At 41.8% G+C, this 26,411-nt stretch overlaps 2 protein-coding genes and 1 long non-coding RNA gene across 4 annotated transcripts in view; 2 read left to right on the top strand and 1 right to left on the bottom strand.

The window, feature by feature from the left end:
- Positions 1 to 26,411, bottom strand: part of RP9 (RP9 pre-mRNA splicing factor) — a 196,191-nt gene that overhangs the window by 135,621 nt on the left and 34,159 nt on the right. The gene's annotated exons all lie outside the window — the stretch shown is intronic.
- On the top strand, positions 40 to 6,054 carry LOC122209682. Its single transcript, XR_006197712.1, has 2 exons — positions 40 to 311; positions 5,746 to 6,054. It is a non-coding gene; the product is annotated as an uncharacterized LOC122209682 (long non-coding RNA).
- On the top strand, positions 12,997 to 23,850 carry LOC122209615. Of its 2 annotated transcripts, none has more exons than XM_042921631.1 (5): positions 12,997 to 13,195; positions 13,725 to 13,874; positions 19,159 to 21,075; positions 22,695 to 22,792; positions 23,671 to 23,850. In XM_042921631.1, exons 2-5 carry the CDS (start codon positions 13,733 to 13,735, stop codon positions 23,683 to 23,685), a joined length of 2,172 nt encoding a protein of 723 aa, XP_042777565.1. In that variant the 5' UTR covers positions 12,997 to 13,195; positions 13,725 to 13,732; the 3' UTR covers positions 23,686 to 23,850. The 2 variants fall into 2 exon arrangements, with proteins under 2 accessions (XP_042777565.1, XP_042777575.1); XM_042921641.1 differs by lacking the exon at positions 12,997 to 13,195 and adding an exon at positions 13,353 to 13,601.

Genomic DNA, 26,411 nt, shown 5'->3' on the forward strand with positions numbered 1-26,411 from the left:
GAGCTCCGCCCCGCGGAAAGCCCCGCCCCTGTGAGCGGACACAGGGACGGGTAGGCTGGGAGGGGCGTGGCCTGCTTCCCCAGCAGAGGCGCCGGGTCGGTTTTCCTCAGAGCCTCCGTTTGAGGAAGTATCCAAAGACCGAAAAAGGAGTGGTATAAATTATATCTCTGCTAATGAGGACCAGCAAGTGGTTCACTCCAGGCCCGTCCGGTAGAAATCTGATTCTAACCACTACCCACGCAGAAAAAGTCTTCTACCTTCCGCCCTCCTCAGCCGCTTAGGACTACAGCCCCCAGAAGGCCTCAGCAGTGGTATGTGCTATGACAAACTGCTGAACAGCAAAAGAAACAGTAAAAAGGCCACCTATAGGGGCGCCTGGATGGCTCAGTCATTTGAGCATCCGACTCTTGATTTTGGCCCAAATTATAATCCCAGGGTTGTGGGATGGAGTCCTGCTTCAGGCTCAGAGCTGAGCCTGGAGCCTGCTTAAGATTCTCTCCCTCTGCCCTTCCTCCCCTCCCTGCACTCCCTCTCTCAACAACAAACTCAATTTTAAAAATGGGACAAAAGATTGAAAAGATGCTCAACATCACTAACCACCAGGCAAATGCAAATCAAAACTACAATTAGATACCACTTCACACACATTAGGGTAACCATTATTTTTTTCAAAAGACAATTACAAGTGTTGGTGAGGATGTGAAGGAATAGGAACTCTTGTACACTGTTGTTGGAAATGTAAATTGGTGCAGCTACTATGGAAAACCACAGACATTCCTCAAAATTTTAAACTAGGAAAAAAGAATAGAATTACCATATGATCCAGCAATGCGGATATATATCCAAAAGAATTGAAAGCAGGTACTCAAATATCAGCACTCCCATGTTCATTGCAGCACTGTTCAGAATAGCCAAAATGTGGAAACAACTGAAATGTCCATCAACAGATGAATGAATAAAGAAAATGTGGCATATATATTGAATGCTTTGCTATTCAGCCTTTAAAAAGGAGGACATTCTGCAGTATTCAACAATACTGATGAACCTTGGGCACATATGCTAAGTGAAATAAACCAGTCACAAAAAGACAAATACTTCATTATTCTACTTATATGAGATAGTCAAATGGTTAGAAAGTAGAATGGTGGTTCTGGGGTTGGGGAAAGCAGAAGAGAGGTAGTTGTTCAATTGAGTACTGAGTTTCAGTTTTGCAAGGTGAAAAAGGTTCTAGAGACCTTAGACAAACAAAAATAGTTAACACTACTGTATATTCTAATATGGACAAATCGGTAAATTTTATGTGTTTCATAGCACAATTTTTAAAAATGTGCAATGACAACAGGGTAAAGATGGTTTGAAGTTAGGCAGTGTCCGCCTCTGCTGTCCTTTTCTGCTACATTCCACTCACTGCCTCTTAAATCATTTCATCCTCTTTGTAAGCATCAGGACTTATTCTCACCTGCCTGGTCTCTTGCAAGGGACTGATGCAATTTCCTTTACTGATCTCTATGGGTGACACAGAAGGGATCCAGAGAGGTTCTTTGGAGCTGGTGGTGCTGCCTGGTGAAGCTCTTTTTTTTTGCCTGGGACGTGGAACAAATTGGAGTAGGGGAATAAACAAGGGGGAGCAGTGAAGCTACAGGTTGCTTTTTTCTGTGCCCTCCATTCCTGATCTGGGACCCCGGCAGGAGTTCTTAAAGGTCAATTTGTGGGAAGAGCATTCTTAGAAATGTAAAGGAGGGCCTACCTGATCAGGCATCTGGTAAGAAAGCAAGTCTGGAATTAAACATCAGGTACACGAGTGTGCTATGTCTTGTTTTGTGGGCAAGATTAATTCCCTGATGCCATAAAATGATTTGAGGGATATAGAGTGATCAGTTTCTTAGGAAGGATGTTAGCCTTTTTGTTCATTTTAATATAAGCACAATATATGTGAGACCCTGTAACTATATCTGAGAAAAAGATGACACAAATTTTAAAGTATTCATTAAGAATGTTATGTGCTGCTTGAGCATCCTTCCCTGTGACCTACACTCAACAAGTCCCCAGCAAATGGTAAAGCAAATTTCAGCCTATGAAGTTGGATTCATACACTAATACCTCATGATTCCTTCTTGCAATAGGATTATTGCTTCTACTTCCCTCTACTTTGTGGGTCACAGCAGTTTAGATTGATTTAGCTGATTTTAAGACCAAGATTCAGAAAATGAATTATTAATTTCTTAATCACACAAAATTTGTACCCAAAATTTCCTTTTGTGTACAAAGGGAAAATGTTTTGTGTTTGCTTTGTTTGAACCAAATGATCTTTATTAATCCTGTTAAAGACAAGGATATTCAGAAACCTTAAGTAAGGTCTTTCAGATATACTATCAGTTCCATCTTGAAGCCAAAAGGGAAATCTATGTTGTGATTTTTAATTTTTAAATTGTTATTATTTTTAATTAGGTAAGCTCTACAACCAACATGGGGCTTGAACTCACGCCCCCAAGATCAAGAGTCACATGCTCCTCTGACTGAGCCAGCCAGACACCCTATGTTGTGATTTTTAAATCTACCAATTTCTTTTAAGTGTAGTTTTATTTATTTATTTATTAATAACATTTATTTATTTTTGAGAAACAGAGAGTGAGTGAGCTGGGTAGGGGCAGAGAGAGAGAGGGAGACGGAGAATCCGAAGCAGGTTCCAGGCTCGAGGCAGGTTCCAGGCTCTGAGCTGTCAGCCCAGAGCCTGATTCGGGCTCAAACCCATGAGCCGTGAGATCATGACCTGAGCTGAAGTTGGATGCCCAACTGACTGAGCCATGCAGGTGCCCCTAAATCTACCAATTTCTTTAAAAAGGAAATTAATGGTATGAAATCTTTTAACAAATGAGATTTTGTTATTTCTACAATTACCATTGTAGTCTTTGATTGGGTTAATTAGCTTCTGAATGAAACCAAAAGTAACTGTGCACCAAAAAAGTAATTTGGTAGCCTGATGGAACATAGATAATGATATAAATAGGGTAAATAGGAAGGTTGACTTAAAATTTCATCTCCCTTGCCAACTTTAAGTTCCACTAATTTCTGCCTTGTCCTACTTTTTTCTAATGGCTTCATTATTTATGACTCTTTTATCTACCCTGGCTAATGTCATGGAATACATTTGAACTGGGAGTTTGGTTGCTGCAAGACTCTTGAACATTGGTTGGAATGGGGTTGGTAATTCTATCTCAGTTTTAAATTACACTAAAAGAGCCCAAGTGATTTGAAGTGGGTCCAGGGAAAATATGAGAATATCAACATTGATTCTGGGTTATCAGAGGATTCAGAGTGAGCTAGGAGATGTTTCAGGCTGGAAAGTTGGGGAACATTCTGGTCTGGGTGGCAAGGGAATGATGTATATTTGGTGGTCCAATAATAGCACATATTACAATGTTCCTATGCATCTGGAGTACACAAATGAGAATATGGGGACATTAAATATTGGTACTTCTCTTTCAAGTAGTTGATCTTAAAAAGATCAGTAAAGGTGTATTTTTTAAGTTTTTTTTTTTTTTAAGTTTATTTATTTTGAGAGAGAGAGAGGGAGAGAGAGAATCCCAAGCAGGCTCATCCACTGTCAGCTCAGAGCCCTATGTGGGGCTCGATCCCACAAACTGTGAGATCATGACCTCAGCCAAAATCAAAAGTGGGACACTTGACTGACTGAGCCACCCAGGTGCCCCAATAAAGGTGTATTTTAAGGGTTTATTGCATTTGTTTAAGACTCACTGCCAGATCTGAAAGTTTATTTTTTATTTTTTATTTTTTTTTAAACGTTTATTTATTTTTGAGACAGAGAGAGAGACAGAGCATGAACGGGGGAGGGGAAGAGAGAGGGGGAGACACAGAATCGGAAGCAGGCTCCAGGCTCTGAGCCATCAGCCCAGAGCCCGACGTGGGGCTCGAACTCACAGACCGTGAGATCGTGACCTGAGTGAAGTCGGACGCTTAACCGACTGAGCCACCCAGGCGCCCCAAGATCTGAAAGTTTAATCATCTGCTGATCTGCATGGTTATATAACACAATTAGCAATAATAAACAATGCAAATGTTTTTCAGAAACTCTTCCATATATGTTCATATTCATTTCACATTTATTTATCTGCTATGTATTTTTTCTTCAGTTCTACTTCTTAGCATAAAGAGAAGACATTGGTTGGAAGTATCTTGGAAGTAAAAACTTCCTTCCTTCCTTTTTTCTTTCATTTTTTACAGTTTTTTTCTTTTAATTTTCATTTTGAAATAATTTTAGACTCCCATAGAAGTTGCAGACATAGTACATAGAATTCCCTTGTGCCTTTCACACAGGCTTTCCCCAGTGATACCATCTTACAGCTATATCTTATAGCCCAATTACAAAGTAAGTTGACATTGGTACAACGCAGAAACTCTACACATCTTACTTGGATCTCATCAGTTTCCACGTGCACTTTCTTTTGTTGTTGTTATACAGTTCTAAGAAATTTTGTCAGGTGATAGGATCCAGAACAGGATCCAGAACCAGGATCCATCATCATCCCAAAGAAGTTCCCTTATATGACCACTTTATAGTCACATTCTCACCCAAAACCAACCCCTGGAAACCACTGATATATTCAGTGTAATGTCCTTATTTAGGCTTCATCTAATTTCTGTGTATCAGTGCTTCATTTTTTTTTTTTTTTCTGATTTGTATTCCATGATATGGATATACCAGTTTCACCATATACCCGTTACACACTGAAGGGCATTTGGGCTTTGTTTTTGTTTTTTTTCTTCTTGAATGTTGCTTTCGAAAAACCATGAAAAGGACATAGCATCAAGAATTAACATTCATTGGGTACATAATAGTGCCAGGTTGAATAGTTTTATTGAACTCAATCTGCAGCCTTACTTTTTCTCCCCTCCCTGGAGGCTGTGCGGTAGGACTGAAAGTTCCAACTTTCTAATTACCAATTTGGTCTTTCTAGTGACTAGCCTTCATCTGTACTATCTAGAGGCTCTATCCTGAGCCACTTCATTAGCATACACTTTTTGTGTGGTTCAAAGGGGCTTGTTTTGAATAACAAAAACACTCTTCGCTAAGGAAATAACTAGAGTGTTTAGGAGCTCTGTGCCAGAAACCAGAGACAAAGACAACATGTATGTTTTTCTTATATCACAGGCCATGGATCTGTAACAAAAAAGATTATAAGAATGAAAAGATACTAACATATTACTAGAGTCCATTCAATAATTAATAATTAGTCCAGTCCATTATCCTTTCATATGAAAATGTCTCCCAGGGCAAGGCTTCTCAGGTTTATAGGCACACATTCTAGATCTTAACTGTTGTAAAACCATAAACGGCTTCATCCTTTCAGGCAACTAGTACGTGTAATGGAGCTAAGAGACAAGGTTAGCTTTTATTCTGATCTACTTTCAAGGTATTAATGTAATATTGGATTTCCCTCACTTACACAACTCATTTACTCATTTATCCTCAGCTACTGTTCCTCCTTCTCTCCATTTATACCCAAACTTTTCCACCTTCTGAAAGTTAGATTGGGTCACTGTGCCAGTCTGTACTGCAGGCAGCAGTTCTAGTTTGGTAGGCACCTCCCATCAGTCCATCCCCATTCATACCATAAGGTATGAAGCCACTTGGAGCCCTCCAGCCAACCTAGTAGTTTACTAGCTTTTGTAAGCATCCTTAGCCTGTATGATTGACTAATTAAACCTTTCTTTCTATATCTATAGATCATGCATTCTTTCCTAAAAAAAAGAACAGAGACCTTCTATACATCACCAGACCCTGTTGTACCACTCCTGGGCAACAAGGAACCAGACTCCCTTGCACAACCTCTGAGCACCACAATAACATCTGTAGCTGGTACCACGAGTCTGCACATAATCAAGAATTGTTACAGACCACTGCACTCCCTTAACTGATTAACCGCTTTAAAAAATCTCTGGGCTGGGCAGAAACCTCAGAGTTGGCATTTGGACAGGTCTGCCTTTTCTCCAGGTAGCCATTCTCTCCTGAATAAAGCTCATATTTCTTTCCAATCAATCTCTTGTGTATTGGCTTTTTGAGTGAAGGGCAGTTGAAATTGGGTTTCAGTAACAGGTAGGGTTACATAGGTACAGAACTGGTGGACTATTTTTACCACCACGGAATATAGCTGCATTCACTATTAACCTTAATTTTGCCAGACAGAATGAAAGCACAATCCTCCCCTATCAGGCCCTTAAGGAATTCTAACATAATACTTTAAAAAAATTTTTTTAAGGTTTTATTTTTGAGAGACAATGTGAGCAGGGGAGGGGCAGAGAGAGAGGGAGACACAGAATCTGAAGCAGGCTCCAGGCTCTGAGCTGTCAGCACAGAGCCCAACTTGGGGTTCAAACTTGTAAACCGTGATATCATGACCTAAGCTGAAGTTGGACACCTAACTGACTAAGCCACCCAGGCACCCCAATAATGAAAAAAATATAGTTCTAGTCTTTTGCCTTGGGAAGAATTGCACAGTCCTGCTAGCATCCTCCCTCAGATGCTCATAGCCAGATATACCAGAAAGACAAAGGAATCTATCTAGGAGGGATACTCCCCTTCATTTTGAATGTAAGCACACACTCATGCCTATCTTCCTTCACACCCCCTGATTTAAACAACCAATGTTCAATTGCGAATTCCAATTCTCTATTCATTATTTGTATGTTTAGTAAGCAAGTAAGCTCTACACCCAATGTGGGGCTTGAACTCATGACCTCGAGATCAAGGGTTGCATGCTCTACCAACTGAGCCAGGTAAGTGCCCCTCTCTTTGCCCATTTTAGAGATTATGGGCTGTAAAGCATTTTCTTTGGTCTGAAGAAATATGATTCAAAAAAAAAATATGATTCAGTGGTCCAAATTTGGTGTAATATCCTCTGTTCAGATTCTATTAAAGTACTCTGATACATTTGCTTTGAACACTGGTTAAGCAAAGTCCAGCCCCAAAACAGTGTCCATTCTTATCAAGACCCATCGGTAGCCCCAGGGGGCTGGGCATGTCTGACTTGTCAGCCATGCTCAAGGCCTTGCCATTGGGAATCTGCCACATAGCTATCCGAAGTCTCTGACTCTTGGTTGGCAAACAGAACAGTCATTGACATTTCATACCTCAGAGGGCATGAAGGAATAGGTCTACATTCAGCCCATCTCTGCATTGCTGCAGTCCCCTCAACACCCACTCATTGACCCAGGTGGCCACCACAAGCAAACACACAAGGATATCCACTTGTCAATTTCAATTACTTTCATAACTTGGAACCCTCTGGTTTCAATGATTTACATTTTTTGCCCTCCTCCGGTGTGCACTACTTTCTTGGTGAGCAGAGGTTTTAGAAGTACTTTCTAGGGGCATGTGGGTGGCTCAGTTGGCTAGGCGTCCTACTTAGGCTCAGGTCATGATCTGTGAATTCGAGCCCTGCGTTGGGCTCTTTGCTGACAGCTCAGAGCCTGGAGCCTGCTTCAGATTCTGTGTCTCCCTTTCTCTCTGCCTCTCCCCTGCTTGCACTCTTTCTTGCTCTCAAAAATAAACATTAAAAAAAAAAAAAAAGAAGTACTTTATGTTGTTCCAGAATAATTATTCTATTTGGGGATGGCTTTGAGCCTATGGACTAAGCTGGGACCAACTAATATTTGAGCTTGGTCCAGCATCAAGGTCGAATCCAGTATTCTCTTTTATTTTCATTTTAGCTATTACAGCTGACAACAACCAAGATATTATATATTTCGCATTTTTCTTATTAGTCTTCATTTCCTTATGCATCAAGTGAGCCAACTCCCTGGAAATTGAGTCCATCCCTAAATCCCACTGGTACCTTTTAGTTTAGCAGGACAGCTCTGTTCTGTACCACAGGTGACCATATGGTCAGTCAGGAATCAAAGATGGCTCATCACTGGCATTTTGTGCATTCTCTTCCCAAACTGTAGGTTTATCTAAGTGAAGGAAGTTCTAGTGAATCTCACCTTTTTTTAACACCAAACGTATATTTTAATTTTTTTTAAGTTCATTTATTTATTTTGAGAAAGAGAGAGAGTGAGTGGAGGAGGGCGGAGAGAAAAGGAGAGAAAGTGAATCCCAAGCAGACCCCGTGCCGCCAGTGTGGAGCCTGATGCGGGGCTCAAAACCCACAAACTGTGAGATCATGACCTGAGCCACCCAGACACACCCCCCAAATATATATATTTGAAACAACAACCAATTCTCTACACCAACTGGGTTCAATTGAATTGGACAATTCAATTCTGACAACACCCAGAGTTAGTGCAGTACCCGTAAGACAGCCCATAAGACTGCCCTGACTCAGATGCCAGTTTTGAATGGGGTGGCCAGGCCACAAAACTTCTGCCCAGCCAACTACCAATTTGGTAGTTCCTACCACCACCTCCTCAGGTTTGCAAATTCACTAGAACTCACAGATCTCAGTAAAGCACTTTACTCATATTTACCAGTTTATTATAAAGGACACAGCCAAATGGCAGACAGAGCTAAGAAAAGGTATGGGGTTTGGGGATGGCACAGAGTGTCCATGCCCTCTCTTGATGCATCACCTTCCTGCCATATCAGTATATATACAAATAGTCAATTTTTCTTCATATCATTTCTCTTGCCTACTATGAACAGAGTCGAATTTAATGGAAAAAGGATACACCAACCCCAAAGCTCTCTCAATCTCCTGGTTCAAGTTTGTTTTTTGTTTTTGTTTTCCCACTCAATCTTCAGCAACCTTCCCCCTCCCCCCTGCCAGGAGGTGGAGAGGGAAATTTAAAGCTCTAATCTTGTTTGGTCATTCTGGTGACCAGCTTTCACCCTATAGTTATCTAGGGACCTTACTCTTCTCTAGAGAGAGGTATAGGTTTGTGTCGCTTCTTACACATTAGTTTGCTGGAATTCAAAGAAAAATATGAGGTTTGGCTTAATTTGTTAAAAACCTACATCTGGTGAGGGTAGAGCTAGTAAAAACATTTTGAATTAAGAAATTTTGTTTCATAATACTGTACAAGAATAATCATATTCCCTTTTGTTGGACCAATCATACCAGAAAGCATGAATTATGCTGACTTATTGGATGGCTATAAAAGTTGTTTCTTTTTCATATTACTGTACTGAAAACAACATACAACACACTATCCTATTTTTATACTAATTGCTTCTGCATCAGTTTGCTAGGGCTGCCATAATGAATACTACAGATTGAGCAGTTTAAATAACAGTAATTTATTTTCTCATAGTTCTGGTGTCTACATGTCCAAGATCAAAGTTTTGGTAGGTTTGGTTTCTTTTGTGGCCTCTCCATGACCTGCAGATGGCTGCCTTCTCACCATGTCCTCACACTTTCTTTCTGCCTCATATCTCTGGGTCTTTATTAGATCACCAGCTATACTGAATTAAGGCCCGCCCAAATGATCTCATTTTACCTTAATTACCTCATTAAACGTCCTATCTCTAAATATTGTTAAATTCTGATCTCCTGGGGGTTTGACTTCAACATACGAATTTTAAGGGGCGCTTGGATGTCTCAGTTGATTAAGCATCTGACTCTTGATCTCAGCTCAGGTTAAGATCTCACAGTTTGTGAGACTGCACCCTGCCTCGGGCTCTGCGCTGACAGCAGAGCCTTCTTGGGATTCTCCCTCTCCCTCTCTCTCTGCCCCTTCCCTGCTGGCCTCTATTTCTCACTGTCTCAAAATAAATAAACTTAAAAAAAAACAACATGAATTTTAAGAGGACATGAGTCAACTTAATATCTTTTCTGCATTTTTTTATGTTTTAAAATTGATCTTTAACATATTTTAGTTCTTAGGGCACCTGGCTGGCTCAGTTGGAAGAGTATGTGACTCTGGATCTTGGTGTCGTAAGTTTGAGCCCAATGTTGGATGTAAGGATTACTTTAAAAAAATAAATAAATAGGGGCACCTGGGTGGCTCAGTTGGTTAAGCATCTGACTCTTCATTTCAGCTCAGGTGATGATCTCACAGTTAGTAAGATTGAACTCTGCATTGACAGCATGGGGTCTACTTGGGATTCTCTCTCTCACTCTCTCTCTGCTCCTTCCCTGCTTGCTCTCTCTCTCTCAAAATAAACAAACTTTGAAATAAATAAATTAAAAACAATCAAAATATTTTATTAAAAAATTTTTAATGTTTATTCATTTTTGAGAGAGAGAAGGAGAGGGAGCAGGGGAAGGGCAGAGAGAGAGGGAGACACAGAATCCCAAGCAGGCTCCAGGCTCTGAGCTGTCAGCACAGAGCCCAACATGGGGCTCAAACTCACAAACTGCAAGATCATAAGCTGAGCCAAAGGTGGACACTTAACTGACTGAGCCACCTAGCACCCCAGAAATAATAAAAATATTTTAGTTCTATATCCTTGTTATTTAGAATTTATATTTGCTTTTTATTAAAATTTACAGGCATAAGTTTTTTGTTTTGTTTTGTTTTGTTTTTTCAAAATGCTCAAAGTAGTTAGATTGAATCCAGACAGCTCTCTGGCTACTAAGAAAGCAAACTGATAACTCTATTGTTCAATGTATATACAAACAGTCCGTTTTTCCTCATCCATTTCTTTTGTTTATAATGAAAACAGCAGAATCTAGGGGGAAAACTGAAAAAATAAAATTAAATAGGGAAAGAAGAAGAGTAAGAGAGATTAAACTGCACTGAACACCTAATACATTATTTTGAAGTATAATCTGGACTCTGAGTTCCTACCGAGAGAAGGTGGAAAGGCCTTCTATTCAGACAGTATACGGTTTTTCAAGGACTGGGTACCCTGTCCCCATACCTAATGATTGTTAAACATTATGGTTCCCCAACTATTTGGCAACATAAAGTAGTTATACCTCAGATATACTGCCAGAAAACAATTTCAAACCTACAACAACTCCACCTGCTTGGCTGGGTTGGATATAACCATCTAGGTAACATACTGCCTACGCATACACACCTAAAAAAGCTTCTCAACTGCTATGCCACGTGTGGAGGTTAACGGTATGCTAGGATGTTGCTTTCTCCCAAGGATGTAAACAAGAATCATCATTAGTGCATGTCCTAACAATAACAAAATCTTCTACTGAGATGTAAAGGTCTGGTAGATACAGGGGAGATTGAGATTTAGGATTGAGCAGTCTGCTAGTTGTATTTGATGCCCTGAGGATGTGTGAAAATGCAGAGAGAGAAGGTGGAATAAGAGAGAGGAAACATAAGGACCGTAACATAGAGGATGTGAACACTGAAGACAGAAATTTTAGAAGAGAAGCCAGTAAAAGACTTTAAGAAGGGCAAGCAGGAAAAAAGAAAAAAAAAAAAAAAAAAAAGAAGGGCAAGCAGAGAGGAAGGAGAATGAGGTGGGCTGGTACCTGAGAGGCAAGGTTTAGTGACATGAGGACTGAAGTTTCCGTGCCATTAGCAGCAAGGGGTTCATTAGTGTTCTTGGTGAGGGTGGATGAGTGAACACGGTGGTAACAAAATCAAGATTTGCAGTGAGTGAAGGAGCAGGAGGTGGAGAAGCCTGAGTGTTTATGACCTTTTATAAAGAAATTTAGCTGTGAAGGGAAGAAGGGATGATGATGATTGGACTCCATATAAGTGAAGGGAAGTGGGAAATTACTGATTCTTCCATTAACTAAAGCAATATATAGCAGTTATTTACCTAATTAGTACCTATTCTCCCCTCGTTCTTGGTGACAGCATCCCACCTTATTATAAGTGACAACATGCCCTGCTAAAAGATAAGAGCTCCTCAAAATCCTTTCAGCTGTGGGTAACTAGTGACAGAGATAATGATCTGAAACTGCAGGAGTTTTCTAGTATTACTCCTTCAGAAAAAGATCAATGACAGAGCAGAAGTTGCTGTGTGCACCATCTGCTCTGCTCTTTATCCTCTCCCGTTACCTTCCCTACCTTTGTACTTGGAGCAGGAATCTTGGATCATGATGCAGGTTGAAGAAGGAAACCAGTGCTAAATTCTTAGCACTTAGTTGGAGTAGGAAGAGAAGACATTGGGTACTTTGTGATGCCAAGACACCACCAAACCAGCACTCAGGCAGTCTGCCTCCAGAGTTCTTCATGTGAAAGAAAATCTTTCTTCTGTTTCACCCACGGCAAATTCTGTGAAACACAATTTCTACCAAGTAATGCAGTCATCCCAAATTTTCAATGCTCCCAGCAAGTCTTATTCCTGCCCTCTTTTGAAAAAAATCACGGTTGTCAGATGCTAAAGCACCGAAATTCCTGCCTTCAGGACTTCATTTCCCGCCTATCTCAGTAACTTTCTTCTGTCCAAGGCAAAGCATTGTAACCAGGCTTAGCTAACCTCACCTTGTGCTTCCTCAGAACATCCTCCTAACATCCTTTCTCTCTCCACTATAGGTAACATCTCCCTGTCTCTCCATTCTGGCCTTACAGATACCTAAATCTCTCGCTTTAAAAACAAAACAAAAAACTTACAATAATCCTTACAACCCCACGACTCCCATTAACTACGATCCTAGGCCTTTCCTTTCTTTCCCATGCAAAAAAAGCGGAGTCCGTGTGTGCCAGCTTCTCTCTCCAACTGCCCATGTACCAGACCACAGACGACTTCCCCAGGCCCTCTGTTCCTCACTCTCCCAACCCAGGGCGCGCTAACTGCCAGAGCCTCTGCACCCCTGCTTTTACTCTCCGCAGCGGTAGGGGCTGGAGCGCCCCTCCCTTATGAATCGCCTACTTTCAGGTCCACACGGTCCAGGCTAGCCTCCTCCTTCCTCTCTCCTTCTCCTCCGTCAGCTCCTCTTCCTTCGTGTCAGGGGTGTTAGGCCCAAGAAGGAAGACCAGGGGCTCAGAGCAGGGGAGACAAGCTGTCTTCACCGAACACACTCAAATGGAAGGGACAGTCCGGGAGAGCGAGTGGGACAGGGAACCGACCCGTCCTCTGGAAGCGCCAACACCAGGGCGTCCAGGCGCCGGAGCGAGCATGGTGCCGAAAACTGCTCCAAGGCTTCTCCAGGTGTCCTTGGGAGGAGCAGTCAGGCTCCGATCCTCGCCCAGGGCGCATGCGTGAGCCATCTGTGGGAGGCCCGCGCAGCGCGCGGAGCCGATAAAAGTGGGAGCCAAGGCCCAGGTGTCAGAGACGTTCCGGGTTGTGGAGGTTGGCTTAGAGCAGGTGGGCGTACCGAACACGGTGAGTGGTGGGGTTGGGTGCCGAGGGAGTGGAGGCGACTGACTTGCAGGACAGGGAGTGGGGTGTGAGTCGTAGGTAAAGAGAGGCTGGGTCCCCCGGGATGGGTTCCTCTGGACCGGGGAAGGGGCGCGGTGGGCACGCCCGAGAGACAGGACGAGGGCGCTGCAGGCCAGGCCTAAGTGATGGCCCTGGAGTGGAGCTCCTGGGCACAGCCCGTCACGTTCGAGGCGCTGCGGCAAGTTCTCTCCTGGCCTCAGTCTTCACTCTGTGCTGCTGCTGCTGCTGCTGCTGCTTGGGGAAGCCGAGACTTGTTTGTGCGAGATGCGGCCCGGGCTTGTGGGCAACGCTGCCCGGGTCCCCAACGCCGCGCAGCCCTGTGTCCGCGATCCCAGGCCAGCCAGAAGAGGTGAGGACCCTTCCACCCAGACTTGGAATTCTGGAAGGGAAACAGGAGAACTTCTCCGTTAACTGTAGTGTATGGCACTTGAGTGCGACTGCCCCTTCCTAAATATGAACACCTGTCTTTCAGCCTAGGACATGAACGCCTCTTCAGAAAACGCACATTTCGAGGGCAGTAACGCCAGACCCTTTTTTTATGTGCACGCCATGGGCCAGCAGCCTTACCTGAGTCCGTGGTGCCAGAGTCCCACCTATAATCCATTCTCTGTTCCTGGGGCAGGTAAGAAGTCCAAGAAGTTCAGTGCGGTTAGAGACCCTACCCCCTAAAGCAACGCCTGAGGTTTTCTAATACTTGAATCCATGATCTCCCTTTCCTCACTCTGTCCTGACACAGAAGAGATTATGGCAGCACATAGGGGCAGTGTTTGAAGTTCACCATTTTAATAGGTAACATTTGACTTCTAGCTATATGCCGGTTATTCTGCTAAATACTGGACGTAGGTTCTCTCATTTGACCTCAACAACCTGATGGACTAGGTATTATTGCTGTCTTTGTTTCACAAATGGGGGAACTGAGGCTCGGAGTCTGGGACTTGCCCAGAGTTACACAGGAGTCAAACCAAAATTTTATTAAACTAGTCTAGTAGAGGGACCTAGAGCTCCTAGTCCCTATAATCTTTTTTTAACAAGGCCTAAAGATTCTAAAAGCTTTTATGTGAGGTCAAAAAAGTACTCTGGGAGAAGAATGAGGAGGCTTAGCAGTTTGGAAGGTAGACATCTGGGATTTCATGCATTATAGGGTGGGAGGGATCTTTAGGCAGCACAGTTTACTATACATTATAGGGTGGGAGGGATCTTTAGGCAGCACAGTTTACTATACTATACGTAAAACATGTTCTGTACTTTATGCAACTTGTTTTCCAGGTAGAAAATTTGGTGTGACAAGGAGTGCTTTTGAGTTTGTCATTGCTTCCAGCTGGTAATAGAATCTTTTTTGCTCTGCCTGTTAATGACTCCATCCTCCCTAACCCTTGGCAACCACTAGTCATTTTACTGTCTCCATAACTCTGCTTATTTCTGAAGTAATTTCAGTGAAGAATTGATCTTTCATATAATGCCACTCTTTATTCCTGATCACTTTCCTTGTTCTGAAGTCTGCTCTGTCTGAAAGAAATAAAGCTTGTCCATTTCTTTCAATTAGTATTAGTATAGTACATCTTTCTCCATGCGTTTACTTTTCATCCCTGTCTTCTTATTTAATGTGAATTTTTTTGTAGACCACAGTTTATGCCTTTTAGTATGTCTTGTAATGTTTTCTTGATTGGTAGGTATTCTGTTGTAGTGCTCTTAAATAATTTAGGCCTTTAGTGATGTGTTAAGTTGTGGAGATGGGACAGAGATCATAGTTTTACAGTTATAGAAGGACTGTGATTTTAGGTTTGTGCCTTTGGACAATGAATTACACATATACTTCACCTTCCTCCTCCCATTGGGTAAGGAAGGGTGGCTAGGGTGGGTTTGAGATAAGTATTTGCCTAACCCCCTGGTCATTTAGGCCCTGGTTAACTAGCTTGTTCTGAGATCTGGCTTGCTAAGAGTAGAGTTTTCCTGGCATATGTCACAATGCCTCTTCTTTTCCACTCTCCCTGGGGGAAGCACAGAGAATTTTTCTCCTAGATTTACCATGAGAAACTGGTTGAGCTACTGTAGATAAAACTCAAAAAAGCAAAGGGTCCCCTTGAAGTTTTTAACTCTCAGATGTATTGACACTGAGCCTGAAATTGACAATAACAGTTCAGGTTTCCCTACCCTATCACTAGTTTCTGTAGAGTTTTTAGCTATTGGATTTGTGTTCCTGTAAATTGTGGTTATCTCCATTCACATCTCTCTCCAGCATTGGGGATAGTACTTTGTCCTATAACCTACTGCTGTGAAGGATCTGAGAAGAGTTCTTGGTTTATCAGTTCAGCTTTTTTATTTTGTTCAGAGTAAGTGATTTCCAACCTTCTTACACATCCAGAATCAGGTGTCTTCCACCTTTTTTTAATTTAAATTTTAGTTAAGATACAGTGCAGTATTGGTTTCAGGAGTAGAACCAAGTGATTTCATCACTTACATGATGCTTATGTAAGTGCTTATCCATTGCTTATCCCAACAAGTGCTCATTAAAAAAAATTTTTTTTTACTTTTATTTATTTTTGAGAAATAGTGAGACAAAGTGTGAGTGGGGGAGGGGCAGAGAGAGAAGGAGACACAGAATCTGAAGCAGGCTCCAGGCTCTGAGCAAGCAGTCAGCACAGAGCCTGATGCAGGGCTTGAACCCATGAACTGTGAGATCATGACCTGAGCCGAAGTCGGATGCACAACCGACTGAGCCACCCAGGCGCTCATTATATATATTATATATATCAATATATATATTAACAGGTGCTCATTAATACCCATCACTCATCTAGCCCATCCCCAACCCACCTCCCTCCATCAAACCTCAGTTTGTGTTCTACCATTAAGAGTCTTTTGTGTTTTTTTCCCTCTCTCCTCTTTTTTTCATCCCTTCCCATATGTTCATCTGTTTTGTTTCTTAAATTCCACATATGAGTGAAATCATATGGTATCTGTCTCTTTCTGATTGACTTATTTTGCTTAGTATAATACATTCTAGCTCCATTTATGTTGTTGCAAATGGCAACCTTTCATTCTTTTTGATGGCTCAGTACTATTTCATTGTATGTATATACCACATCTTCTTTATCCATTCATCAGTCGATGAACATTTGGGCTCGATCCATAGTTTGGCTATTGTTAATAATGCTGCTGTAAACATTGGGGTACATGTACACCTTTGAATCTGTATTTTTGTATCCTTTGGGTAAATACCTAGTAGTGCAATTGCTATATCGTAGGGTAGGTCTATTTTTAGTTTCTTGAGGAACCTCCGTACTGCTCTACAGAGCAGCTGCACCAGTTTGCATTCCCACCAACAGTGCAAGAGGGTTTCCATTTCTCCACATCCTCACCAGCGCCTGTTTTTCATGTGTTGTAAATTTTAGCCACTCTGACAGGTGTGAGGTGGTATCTCATTGTGGTTTTGATTTGTATTTCCCTGATGATGAGTGATGTTGAGCATCTTTTCATGTGTCTGTTCACTACCTGGATGTCTTCTTTGGAAAAGTGTCTGTTCATGTGTTCTGCCTGTTTCTTCACTGGATTGTATTTTGGGTTTTGGGTTTGATAAGTTCTTTATAGATTTGGGATACTAATAACCCTTTGTCAGATATGTCATTTGCAAATATCTTCTCCCATTCCATAGGTTGCCTTTTAGTTTTGTTGATTATTTCCTTCACTATGCAGAAGCTTTTTATCTTGATGAAATCCCAGTAGTTCGTTTTTAGTTTCCTTTGCCTCTGGTGATGTGTCTAGTAAGAAGTAGTTATGGCTGAGGTCAAAGATTTTGCTGCCTTTCTTCTCCTCTAGGCTTTTAATGGTTTCTTGTCTCACATTTAGGTCTTCCATCCATTTTGAACCTATTTTTGTGTATGGTTTAAGAAAGTAGTACAGTTTCACTGTTCTGCATGTTGCTGTACAGTTTTCCCAACACCATTTGTTGAAGAGACCATTTTTTTCCATTGGATATTCTTTCCTGCTTTTTTGAAGACTAGTTAACCATATAAGTTGTGGTGTCTACCACCTTTTAATGTTAATTAGATATGTAGTACACAGTGCTGTACAATTGAAATAGAGGACTAAATTGACATATTAAGGGAGATATACAGCATTTGTTTTTCTCTGTCCAACTAATTTCTCTTAAGAAAATGCCCTCAAGATCCGTCTATTACAGAATGGTGGGCTTTCTTTTTCTTCTTTCCCTTCCTTCCCTTCCCCTCCCCTCCTTTTCCTCGCTATCTTTCTTTCCTTCCTTCCAAGATTTTGGTGGCAGTTGGAAAGGCACGTGGAAGGAGAATGTCCCAGAAAAGGGAAGAGTAGTTGACCTGAGGGGGAACCCACATATGGCTAGAGCCTATAGACTTAGTGGGAGACTGAGATGATACAGTGACAAACCAGATAATGAGGGCCTTTATGGCATCCTAAGGGATGGGGTCATTGTTCCTCATCTCCTGACTGGCAGTGATAAGCCCTTCAAATACTGTCTCTGGAATGAGGAGGGATCACAGTTGAGTCATAAAGATAATTCTGGTATGGGCGCCTGGGTGACTCAGTTGGTTAAGCATCTGACTCTTGATTTCAGCTCAGGTCATGATCGTGAGATTGAGCCCCACATTGGGCTCATGCTGACAGTGCAGAGCCTGCTTGGGATTCTCTCTCTCTCCTCTCTCTCCGCCCCTCTCTCCGCCCCTCTCTCTGTTCTCTTTCTCTCTCAATAAATAAACAAACTTAATTATAAAATAATAATTCTGGTAGTAGTGTGGATCACAAATCTATGATAATATATCAAAGAGATGGGTCAAGGAAGTTACTAGTAGTTACTGAGGTAAAAATGTGGGAGATCACTTAGATTTTACTGATTACTGGGAGACAAAAACCCAATTCTAACATCTATGTTTTTGCAAAGGGTGACTCCTGTGGTGGATTCTGGTGGCAGGGACGTCCTATTAAGGTATTTTGTTCCACCATATGCTACAGTACAATATGTATGGTGGCAAGTTATCTGTCTCTTTAGGTATATGAACTTCATCCTGTTGACTTCAAACCTCTGTAGACAATCTTGAACTCCAAGCTGAGACTTGTCTGCTTCTTTTCAATAAGAGAAGAACCCTTATATGAAGGTTGTATGTATAAACATACATTATAAAAATGTATAAATACATTAGGCCAGGTCCAAGAGGCATTTTGATGCAGTACAACAGTGAAATTGAGTTCATAAGATCAATCTCACCATATTGAATAAATTGCCTTGTGAATGCTGATCTGAATAGAACTATTGCTTTTATATATTTAGAAGTTTTTTTTTTAGAGGTTATATCTTAACTTCATTTGTCAATTGTATATACCTTTCCCAAAATGAATTTATACAAGAGAAATGTGTCTGGCATTATTGGCACCATTGCACTGCTTACTTCTGTAGAATGGAAAATGGGGAAAGATGTGTCTGTGAGGGAATAGTGCTGAATAAATAGGTTTAGAAATGCTCATACATACAAAGGACTTTTGTTCTTTACCCTGTAAGACCTGAAGTGAATTATATTCTTTCTTCAGCAGTGACTATGCTGAATTATGCTTAGTGGGTGCTTGGTCTCTTTGAAAAAGAGCTGCTCTAAGTAGGGGTGATTTATGATACACTATCTGATGGCCTGGCAACCAACCAGTCAGATCAGATGCTCACCATTGTAGCGAAGGAGGGTGCTGGAGGCCTCACTGTTCTGGTCATTGCCCTTTCACTTGTAAAATCCTGAGGATATCCAGGGAGAAAGTGGGGCCATTAGATGCCAAAAGACATGGAAGAAGCCATATTTTAATCATTGGTGTGGCCACATGGCTACGTACTGGCTGAATGTTGGGACCGGCTGCAGGAGACAGAGTCACTGACTACTGTATTCTCTTTCCAGGTTTCAGAAATGGAAGTCTGTATTTTCCATATTCAGTGGTACTCAGTGAGTATCCTGGCTTCCTTGTTCCTCAGTCACCATTGCCCATTACACTTAACCGACGACCTATGTTTTATAGCACGGCACAGTTCCAGCACTCTAGTGGCTATGGAAAGAAAATGAAAACGAGAGAGACTCAGACTGAACCTCAGCAGGCTGAGAACATGACTCAGAAACAAGACACCCACTCAGAAGGTGATATGGTGACCAGTATCCCTACTTCTAATATTGACATAGAAATGGACGACATTCCTGAAGAAACAGATGGCGTTTTGTCTTCTGTTGCCCAGAAGAGGGAGCTACATGGTAAGAGCCCTTCTAATAACCGCCTGCATAGGACATCACCTCATGGAAGCTACGCATGTGAGAAAGAGAAAATGAGGCTAGAACAGAGCAAAGGATCCCCTGTAACACAGTTCTGGAAGACTTTGAAGGAAACTATGCGTTTGTATGACCTAGCTTATGGTAAAGCCATGCCAGAGAAGATGGCGCAGCACAATAGGATTTCACAGAGTTCTTGGGAAAGTAGAACTTTCCCTCATGAGGGTACAGAGGGCATTACATGTAAAGATGAAGAAAGCACTGTCTGGTTGGAGCAGTGTCATGATGTAAGACATGATGATGTGGTAAAGTTGGGCTCCACCATGAATATGAACTTGGGTAAAGAAAAAAACTATGCAACCGCTCCCCAATCTCCAGATGAAGCAAAAGACAGAGATAGAATCCAGAATACCCTGAACTCAAATCTGTGCCCATCTTCTGGAGATGGCTACAAGCTCCAGCAGGAAAGGTCACTCTGTTCCAGCAATAAAGCCATTGAGGACCTGAGCCTACAGTCCAAATCCCAGAGTCCCCTTAGCATTGGGGAAAGCATGCGTGACAATGGTAGTGGGGGCCATGGCTTCCCTGTGAATGTGGATGAAGTTGGCATGATACAGAGCAACAGCTCCCCTGAGAATTATGTTCCTCCCCCTATCTTGCTGGCCCAGTTCAACCAGGCTGATGGAGGCATTCAGTGTGATACGAGCCAATGGCAAGATGAAGAGCACAATAAATCTCCCAAGTCTTCACCAGAAAGCAGAAAGGCAACACAAGAAAAGTCAGTCAGGTGTGGGAAATCAGATGAAGTGGTGGAGAGGGACAGCTACCCAAAGTATGTCCCTAGCCCTGCTAGGTTGGCCCAGATGTACAGCAAAGGGATGGATGAAGGGATTCAGTGTGATATGATCTGGTTGCAGGATGCAGAGTTGGAGAAATCCCCTGAGCAAATGCCTTACAAAGATGAAGAGTCATCACCAGACTGCAGAACTAAAGGATCACAGAGAAAGTCAATCAGAAATAGGAAATTGAACACAGATGAAGAAGAAGTAACCATGAATGATGAGATTGAGGAAGAGTATCATGAGAACTTCAAAAAGTGTGCCAAGATTAAAAAGACTGTGAAAGACAGGAAGCAGAAAACCCTGAACAACTCCTCAAGTGGTAACAGAGTATATTTATTGAAGAAAAATGCTACCTTGAACACTGTACTTCCCGAGGATTTAGAAGACTGTGAATTGGAAGAGGAAGTTGAAGATGAAATGTATGTGGTGGAATGCCTCTTTGAAGAGGTTAGTCCACCAGACCCTGTGAATTCCTTGAAAGGAAGGATTTTTTGCAAGGCCAGCAGGATAATCAGGATGCCACCTGAATGGTCTCTCTCTCCTCAACTTATCGTCTGGCCCACCAGAAATAAGGACAGGTTAAAGCATGTTGAATATGAGAGCATCCCTATGGTGTATGAGGTGACAGGACAGGATGGCAGGATCCAAAGGGAACGTATGATGGCCATGCAGAAGGGACTGGAGTCTAAGACAGCCTCTCACAAGTCATGGGAATGTAAGTGACTAATGGGCTGATCCTATTTGGTTGTCTGTGGTGGTTCCATACTGCATCCTGGAGGCAAAGGCAGCCGTACATCAATAGTATTTCTCCATTTTGAAAGTATGTTCTTAAACAATTATAGATGCCCATGTGTGCAGGATTGGCAGAGATCCCAACTCTGAGGTCCTGCATTCCAGGAAATTGTAATGTAATTTGAAATAAAGAGCTGTAGCAGATGATGGAGAGCTGGTTGGTCTTAAAGGACAGTGGGGTTGAGAGAGCAAAGGAGAGATGGACATTGAGGTAGGTGGTTGCTGAGAATGGGCAGTCCAGTGGAGGCAGTGAATTGTGATACAAATTTGGGGACTGTGGTTTGAAGTGGGAATGGAGACAGCAGCATGAGCTTATCAAATGGGCAGCCAGGGCAGGTCAAGTGTGTTCCAGGGATTGAGCGTGAGACCAGCCAGCCAGAGGGGAGAACTGTGATGAGTTTAGAAGGTAGGTCTAAGCAGAATGGGCTAAAGTAGTAGATATTTCCCTTTCTAGATGTTTTTCCTTTAGGCAATAAGGAGGTGCCAAAGCAAATTGAATAAAGGACAGGAAGAAGTATGCTCTAGGAATCTTCAGCTGGCAGTACAGTGTAGGAGGAATTTGAACTCTGCCTATATGGCTGAAACCCCTGTATAAAGTCAGTTTAAGTAAACATTGGATATAAAGTGAGGAGGGTCTTAACACCCATGGTAGTAAAAGATATATATCTAAGATCTGGGGTTCCAACTTGAGTACTAGTGAAAGTGGTAACATCTGTGGAAAAGTAAACTTGGGAAGGGAAGTTATTTTGCTTTACTGTGTGGTTGTTGGTGGGAGGACTGGACCAGCAGGTCATGCACACCTGGTTGAAGGTGGGATTTGGTCCACCGTATGTTTAGGGAGGGGGCTCATATGAGTGCGAGGACCAAAGTAGAGCCTGGGGGATGATTATATGTGGGGTGCAAAAATGAAATGAAGCAGGTAAGGTAGAATGGGATGCATAAGGGCCCCCAGAAAATTTAATTAAGTTCCAGTCTTAGCTCCTAAACCAGAACACTGGCCATCTTGCCCTTAGTCTTCTTAAGGTCTCATTTGCCTCTCCTCAGTGTGTAGGAATTCATTTTTTCCATCTTATCACAGCCCTGTGAAGAAGACAACTTTTTTTTTAATGTTTATATTTGAGAGAGAAAGAGAATATGAGTAGGGGAGGGGTAGAGAGAGAGGGAGACACAGAATCTGAAGCAGGCTCCAGGCACTGAGCTGTCAGCACACAGCCCAACATGGGGCTCGAAATCATGAACTGCAAGATGTAACCTGAGCTGAAGTCGAATGCTTACCAACTGAGCCAGCCAGGTGTACCTGAAGAAGATAGCTTTAATTTACTTTTGGATATGCATTCAAGATGGTAATTTTCAAACTGAATTCTCTAAATTATGTTTACTATTGTTTTTGCCAAATGATTTATTTTTTCTGGCAAAGGATGTAGAATGATCTAGGATAGTATCTTGGACAATAGATTTTTCTTGAAAGATGTGCTTTTGATTTGTTTTTTCCATTGGCTTTTAAGCAATTTGGGTTATGGTATGAATCATTTTTTCCCTCAGGTAACTGTGAGAGAAGGAAAACCAAAGTACCTTACAAAGTTTCAAACAGATTTGATGCAGATGCTGTAAAGTTAAGGAAACAGCCAGCAGGCACAGAGGTTGGTATCTATATTGTGTCTGTTTTGATGTCTCATTGATAGGGCTTTGTTTGGGGTGTCATACTCAGTGTGTATTCTAACCTCTAAAAGTAACACAGCTTGTGGGCAGTGAAAAATGGCAGCATTCTAACTGGGTAATAGACCTGTATCTATAGATCCTTACTTACACGTAGTTTGGAGCCAAAGCCTTTCAAATCTGTGGAATGTCTTTTTTTTTTTTTTTTTTTTTTTTTTGAATGATTAATTTTTATTTGAGAGAGAGCATGAGCAGAGGAGGGGCAGAGAGAGAGGGACAGAGAGAATCCTACATAGGCTTTGCACCATCATCACAGAGCCCGATGTGGGGCTTGATCTCAGGAACAATTGATCATGATCTGAGCTGAAATCAAGAGCCAGACACTTAACTGACCCAGGTGCCCCTGTGGAATGTCATTATTATGTCAGTTTTCCACATTTAATTCCCAGTACTGTTAATGGTAGTCTATTTGGATTGTATGGGATTTTGTAAGTTATCTTGGTAGTTTCACTCAAAGTGTCCCAGTTTAGAGCTGGTAGAGTTAGGTACTGGGAAGTTCAGGTTCTCCCTTAAGGGGCTAGGAGCATGACAGGCTTCTCTTTACACTGAGTCTTGCATTGAGTATCCCTGCCACACCTTCAACCCCCAACCCCTGGGGTGTCGGGGAGCAAGAGGTTATTGGCCCTTTGACTTGGCTGTTCCTGCCTTGCAGTGGTCATCAAGTAAAGACTGATAAAAGCAAAAATGTCATGACTTTATCCTTAAAATGGACTCTTAAGACCTTAGCAATGACTCTCACTATATCTTGAGTCTGTTATACAACCGATTTAAGACAATGTATTATGTCATTTTTATTTCATAGGAAAGAAATTTCTGAGTTCCAGCTACATAGAAGAGCTAATTACATCACCACGACAGTTTAGAACCTGATTATCCCTTGATTTGAACTAATAAAGCTATTATAACTAGAAGCAAGAAAATGTGATATTGTAAAGCCTTCAGAATTAAAAGGTATAAAATAGCAAATAAATTGAATTGCTTATGTGTGTGATTCTCAACATTTTCTTCTCCTCCAAAAATGGCCATATTATCAGTAACACCAACAATAGAGTTGAGTTATTCAGGAATATTCCTGCCATGTATATTACTGTCTTATACTCTCTAGGGACTTTTAAATATGGGGAAAAGTATGGTAGAGCTGAGGACAGAATAAATAGATAAAAGATTCCCCATAAATAGGAACTACCGGAGGATAGAGACCATACCTTATTCATTTTGTATAAATGGAGAATGGGCATATAGTAGGTCCACTGATGTGTATATCCAGGTGTGGTTTGAGTAGTGTGTTCTGTAGTTATGTCCAGTGTATTCCTTGAAACAAAGGAAACTTTAGGGAAATGATTTTTTTTAATGCTTTTAAAATATAGGACCTATCTGGTCAACTTATAATCAATATTCTGTCAATAAATGGTGCAAGTTAAATATGAGTAGGTATCAAAAAAGATATATATGTGGCTGAATATTCCCAACTTTTGAAAGAATAAGGCATGGTAGCATCTATGGTGTTGCAGATGTGGGATTTTACTGATGTGTGACCAAGAATGCCTCCAGATAGGCATATATGAGGATACATGGATGGTACCATCCAGTGTTGTCTCTAAGGTAAGCTCTATGAACATGTACTTCCTGTATTTGTAATTCCTTATACTAACCTAATACTTCTGTAGATATCATAGTGGAGGCAAGCAAAAGGTAGTTTTCCAAGGGCAGTTTTATGTAAAGATATGTGTTTGCATAATTTCCAGCTCAGGACTGCTTTAACTCCAGCTCTGGCCTGTGTACCCACTCACGGCTGGATAAGGTTATCTGCTTGTATACCCAATGTGCTGTTATCTCATGGTATTATACATAAAGTATAATAACAGGCGTACTTGTTGCACCTTAGAACCATGGCATACATGTTTTGTGCCACTGATAATTGCTATATCCTCTGGGGCATATCCCCATTAAGAAGTTAATTTTTTTAGGTAACTAGTACAGATAACAGTTTTCTATACCCCTCCCCCCAGCACACAGATTGTGTCATGAGGTCTGCTACATGTTAGAGCCTTTGACCTCACTACAGTGCCCTCTGTACATCCCCTCACACTATAAAATCTGTGGACTGAGGTCTGGACTTTGTGGAAAGTAGTTGTGTAGCTCCCTGGATCCTTCCTTACTTGATCCCCTGTCAGTTAGTCACCCTAAGTAAAACTCTGTAAACAGTATGGTGTTGCTTGCTTTGTTTTTTGGTTTCAAAGTACTTTCTCAGCTTTGGGGGCTAATTTACTGTCCCTCCTCCACCTTCTAACAGCATGGGTGGGGTTGGTACTGGGGTGGTTGAGTGGATGGATACAAGTGGCGCAACTGGTACTTAAAATCATGTTCCAGCTGGAGAATCTACCAATTCAATAAAATTGAACACCAATTTGTCGTTCAGTGTTGGAGGCTGAGGATACAACAGGGAACATGGTCTGTGCCATCAGGAAGTTTCCAGATAGTGGGCAGTCAGGCAAGGAAATAGTCACCTTAGAGTGTGATACGTGCTTTGGGTATTGAGAAGCACGCAGGAGGAGCAGCTGAGGGCTTCTGAGAGGGATCAGGCTAGGCTTCTGACTCAGAACTGAGGTGGTTCGTGGCACCATTTTTAGAATGAAAAAAATGCTGATGGGTATCCTGCTTGAGAACAGGATAGAATGGTGGAATGCCCACAGGATTCTAAGTGAAAAAGTCTAGGGTTCAGGAGAGTATTCAGGGCTGTCATCATCAGAGTATTGATACTTTAAGGTCATAAAAGTCAATGAGAACACAGAAGAGTGAAGAGAAGGTCTAAGTCACAACTATGAGAAATAGTGATATTTAAAGGACTGAGGCCAAGAGTTACATGGGAGAGGAAGCAAGAGCAGCCAATGAGATAGAGCATCTGGAAAATGTCATGAAATCTGTTGCTAAGGATCTTTCATGAAAAAGTGGTCAACAGTGTCAAATGCTAAAAAAAAAAAAAAAAAAGAGAAAGGATTTGTTAGATTTGATAACCATGGCAACGCTGATGGTCCTAGCAAGAGCACTGCTAGGGATATTTTGTACTGAATTGTATACCAAGCTTCATATGTTGAAGTCCTAACACCCAGTGTGACTACATTTGGAGAATAGGATCTTTAAGGGAGAGATTAAAGTTAAAAGAGACCATAAGACTGGGTACCTGATCTAGTAGAACTGTTCTTATAAAAGAGCAAGACATAACAGAGTGCTCTCCCCATGAGGGCATAGAGGAAAGGCCAAGTGAAGGCTCGGAAGGTGGCTGTTTACAAGCCAGAAAGAGTCCTCTTACCAGAAATCAATCTGCTGGCACTTTATGTGGAACTTATAGCTTCCAGAACTGTGAGAAGATAAATCTCTGTTGTTTAGGCCACCCATTCCTTGGTATTTTGTTATGGAAGTCCAAGTGGAATAATCTAAGAGGTACATCCAAGACCACAATGGGTAAGGAAAAAAGAAAAGTATGTAAAAACAGCAAATACCATTGACCTTTGAACAACACAGAGGTTGGGGTGCCAACCCTCT

The sequence above is a fragment of the Panthera leo genome, chromosome A2, assembly GCF_018350215.1.
Source record: "Panthera leo isolate Ple1 chromosome A2, P.leo_Ple1_pat1.1, whole genome shotgun sequence".
NCBI classification, from domain to species: Eukaryota; Metazoa; Chordata; class Mammalia; order Carnivora; family Felidae; genus Panthera; species Panthera leo.